The sequence below is a fragment of the Aedes aegypti genome, chromosome 2, assembly GCF_002204515.2.
Source record: "Aedes aegypti strain LVP_AGWG chromosome 2, AaegL5.0 Primary Assembly, whole genome shotgun sequence".
In the NCBI taxonomy this organism is placed as follows: domain Eukaryota; kingdom Metazoa; phylum Arthropoda; class Insecta; order Diptera; family Culicidae; genus Aedes; species Aedes aegypti.
The window spans coordinates 375,825,701-375,829,874 of record NC_035108.1 but is presented as its reverse complement, the minus strand read 5'-3'; the positions used below and the strand labels follow the sequence as shown (position 1 = coordinate 375,829,874).

The window sequence follows — 4,174 nt, the reverse complement described above, 5'->3', positions numbered from 1 at the left end:
TTGCGTCAAAAGAAGCCAAAGTTGGGTTGATTTGCGGCTCCGTGTAGTATCCGATAAGCCATTTTATGAGACGTTTCAAATCATATGTTTTTTGTTTGTTTACCAGCTTTGAAACTTGCTGGCGGGCCCATTTATTTACGTTTCTTCTAGCGCCACATTTGGGAGGAGCTCATTCATTAATGGCGTGCAACGAGCGTTTCAATTTTCCCCAGTAAAATTAAAATCAGCAGGCAGGGAAGAATTTATTTTATTTACTGGTAATATCAGACATTTAACCGCGTAAAAAAATAGCCAGAAAGATGCAAAAATCTCATCACTAACAAAAACGTTGCCAGCGCCATTCACATATCATGCTAGTTTTTAAAACAATAACAATGAGCGGCCCGCCAGAAAACGTCAACCGACTGTCTCGTAAAATGGCTTATTGATGTGCGTTACTGAAGGGCTCATCTTGCACTGATGTCTGGCAGCCCTATCTTGGTTTGTTGATGTTTTTCATTTCGATCTCGGTTCCGTTCGGTAGTGACTTCGGTGGGTGGAAATTTTCCGACTTAATATTAAACTTTTCTTTTTAAAATACGCTTTTGCTTTCAGTAATCAAGATGAACAACTGTCGCGTGTGTTTGAAACCATGTAAAGCCAACTCACTTTTCAAGAATCGCTTTTTCCGGGAGAAGTTTCAAGACATCCTCTGCATGTGGGTGAGTATCTATACAGTTGGTTCTTACATCGGACGCTACCACCCACTCAGATAACACCACAAGTTACTGATATTTGAATCAATAAGCTGATCAGGATTGCAATGGAAGGGAAGTGGGTGGCAGCTTATTTTCCAGGGCTGGTAGCGAGTCACTTTCTAGTGACCTAGTCACTATTTTCGAGTAGGTGTAGCCACTATATGCAACAAAAAGTCACTTTTTGTTTTCAAGACGTAAGATTTCTTACATGCTATGGATTACTTGTATTGTCCTTTAGTTGTATTTTACGTACCTCTTTGGACATAGTAATGCGCAGTTATAGTAATACTTTTAATTTTGAAGTCACTATTTTAACCAATTTAGTCACTAAAGTCACCGTTATTTTGCTGCCTGGTTGCTACCAGCCTTGTTTAGACAAAAATAGCATAAAATATCAAGATAACTATAGATATGACTTATGATTTTCTTAATTTTTCTTAAAGGTTGACCCGAAACAGGATTCTAGTTTGGTTGATGTTTGCAAAGAATGCGAAGCCGATGTCGTAGAATTCTATTCATTCAAGCATCAATGTCGGAACATAATTCGTGGCATAACCGATCCGACACCTATGATAGAGGATCACGAGAAATTTTGTCCGCCTGAAAATGCGGACAAGGATAATGAGCCTAACGAATCGAATACCTTGCAATCTCTGCTGGACAATTGTGCCGAAACAGTGGAGCTCTCCATTGAAACTTTGGAAAATAGGAACAATGACGAAACAGAAAAGCCTGCTCCAAAATCTAAAAAGATGATCCAGTCTCGAAAATTGAAGAGGTCTCTTTCAACATCTAACGCAAGGCGTAGAAAATACAGATTTAAAACACCAGAGGAGCGATTGAGAGAAAAAATGCGAACGAAACGACCAATCCGACGTAAAACAGCAGCAGAAAAGGCAATGGATCCTGAAGAGTATAAAAAGTACTACTACCACATGACAATTGAAAAATACAAGAAGACATGCGAGCTTTGCGGCAAGAGAATACATTCGGATCGAATGGATGGCCATATGAACGGCCACAGGGGGTTGACACCATACACGTGCGAGAACTGTGGGCTGAAGTTCAACTGTAAAATCAATCTGAGGGCACACATCCAACGGATGCACATTACTGGTCATGAAGTTAAATGCCCTCAGTGCGACAAGGAGTTTACCAATGAGAAGAAACTCAAACTACACATTTCTTCGGTGCACGATGAGAAGAAATTCCAGTGCAGCTTGTGTGGGCTTAAGATACTTAACAAGTGAGTTGTCATTCATGCATTCAAGTTTTGCAAACAGTTTTATTTATTCAAATTGTTACAGGTATTCTCTGCAACGACACATGAACATCCACACGCAAACGCGAGACTTTGTGTGTCCGCACTGTGGCAAGGCGTTCTACTGCAAGAGCGTTCTGACTATCCACTTGCGAACGCATTCCGGCGAGACTCCTTATGTTTGTAACACTTGCTCGAAAGGTTTCATCCATCGACGGATCTACGTAATGCACATGCAAAAGTTCCACCCGGGAGAACCGTTGATGCAGCTGAATGGAATCAAAGCGATGAAGGATACGCTGATGAAGAAATATTAAACCGCTGTTGGTTCTTAAAGAATACTAAAAATATTGCTACAATTGTTAGTACACATTTGGATAATATTGTAATAAACTTAAATATCGTGATCGTGTAAGTTCATGTTTGTTTTGTTTTGTTTGTATTTTTTTAGTATCATTTTAAACATTGCATTCATTTATTATATCTAGGTGTTCAGTTTCGAACCAGCCACGATCTGAGCTGAAAGTCTCTTTAATAAAGATAATAATAATAATAGGTGTTCTGTGTTTAGCATTACTATCATTTTAATGTGATAGAACTTGTTGAAATCATAGTAGACATTGGAATAAGCAAATGCAACCAATGAACTTATGTACTAGCTTTGTTATACATAATGTTACCATAGGAACGCCTAACAGCAAGTGGTGCTGAAGGCAGTTGAACTGAAATAAATTTTCATTAGTCTTTAGTCAGCGAACCGAACCGGACGTTTTTACTCTACAAAAGGTTATGGGCTTATGCTGGCCATAGTCAGAAGAAAAGCGAAAAATTAGTTTGGCGATGAGCAGACATCAGCAGAATCGTCCTGCTAGAAGCGGAAGTGGCCTGCCGGCCGCCGAGGACGAAGCTGGAGGACAAGCCGCTGGAAGACCTGCTGTTGGAGGATCAGCCGCTGGAAGTGGACGGATGAATGCGGTTGCTCTACCCATCATCGAGAAGCTGAAGGGGCGTGAAAATTTCAACACGTGGGCGTTCGCGATGAAAATGACACTCATTCGCGAAGGCACCTGGTACGCGGTAGCGCCACCGGAAGGACACCAAGTCGACGAAGAGGTTAGTTTGCGAACGTTGGCCACAATTTGCTTGAGCCTGGAGACGACCAATTACAGTCTGGTCCAGGACGCAAAGGACGCAAAGGAGGCCTGGGAGAAACTGCGGAACGCTTTCCAAGACAACGGTTTGACCAGGAAAATCGGCCTACTGAGGAAGCTCACTTCCATTCGTTTGGATGACTGCGGCAGCGTGGAATCGTATGTCGACGAGCTGATGTCTACGGCACACAAACTTGCGGGAATCGGCTTCAAGGTTGACGACTCATGGCTGGCTGCGTTGTTACTCATGGGACTTCCGGAGCATTATGAACCCATGATTATGGGACTCGAGGCATCGGGTACTGCGTTGACATCGGACGCGGTAAAAGCAAAAATTTTGCAAGACGTGAAGCTGCAAAATGTGCCAAAGAATGGCAGCGTTGTATTCCAACCAGGCTAGGAGACGACGAGGCAGCAACGGTGGCACGACGAAGAAGGACGACACGTGCCACAACTGTAAGAAGCGGGGGCATTTTGCCGCGAAATGTCCACAAAAGCAAAACCCTCAGAGAACGTCTGGCAAAGCTTTGTGCAGCGTTTTTGCGATGGGTGAGGTAAGGGGCGGTCCATTAATTACGTAAGACAATTTTCGGGGGTTTTCAACCCCCCCTCCCCCCATGGTAAGATTTTTTGTATGAAAATTAAAAATAAATTATATGGCTGTACCGGTGTGCTCGCGTCTATGTCCAACTGAAAACTGCCGTAGTTCAATCGCTCTCTTATACACACACACACACACACATTCATTATCTCTCGGTGTACAGAACTGTCCCATGACCAAAGTAACTCACGTTTCAGGTATACTAGTTTTGCGCACAAGATGAATGTACATTTGGTAAAGATATCACTTCGATACATCCCTCCTTAAGTTTGGAAATAAAATCTACAATATCAAAATACTCGAAATCATTTATTGACAGGTTCATAATTTAGTAAATATCGAGACAATGTTTGAGGTTCATTGATACAAATGAAAATCTTTGTATTTACCCGGAGCATTTCTATTCCTTCGCGGACGAACACTA

The 4,174-nt window shown here is 42.1% G+C and overlaps 1 protein-coding gene across 1 annotated transcript; it reads left to right on the top strand.

Annotated features, from left to right (window-relative positions):
* Window positions 1-430: 430 nt before the first annotated feature.
* Window positions 431-2,418, top strand: LOC5572458 (gastrula zinc finger protein XlCGF57.1). Its single transcript, XM_001660354.2, has 4 exons — window positions 431-531; window positions 595-701; window positions 1,181-1,983; window positions 2,045-2,418. The coding sequence occupies exons 1-4, from the start codon at window positions 489-491 to the stop codon at window positions 2,313-2,315; spliced, it is 1,224 nt and encodes a 407-aa protein (XP_001660404.2). The 5' UTR covers window positions 431-488; the 3' UTR covers window positions 2,316-2,418.
* Window positions 2,419-4,174: the final 1,756 nt, after the last annotated feature.

Coding starts and splice junctions, on each gene's coding strand:
- LOC5572458 (XM_001660354.2), top strand. CDS start 489: ATGTTTTTCATTTCGATCTCGGTTCCGTTCGGTAGTGACTTCG. Junction 702..1,180: donor AAGACATCCTCTGCATGTGG/GTGAGTATCTAT, acceptor TTTTTCTTAAAG/GTTGACCCGAAACAGGATTC. Junction 1,984..2,044: donor GGGCTTAAGATACTTAACAA/GTGAGTTGTCAT, acceptor AAATTGTTACAG/GTATTCTCTGCAACGACACA.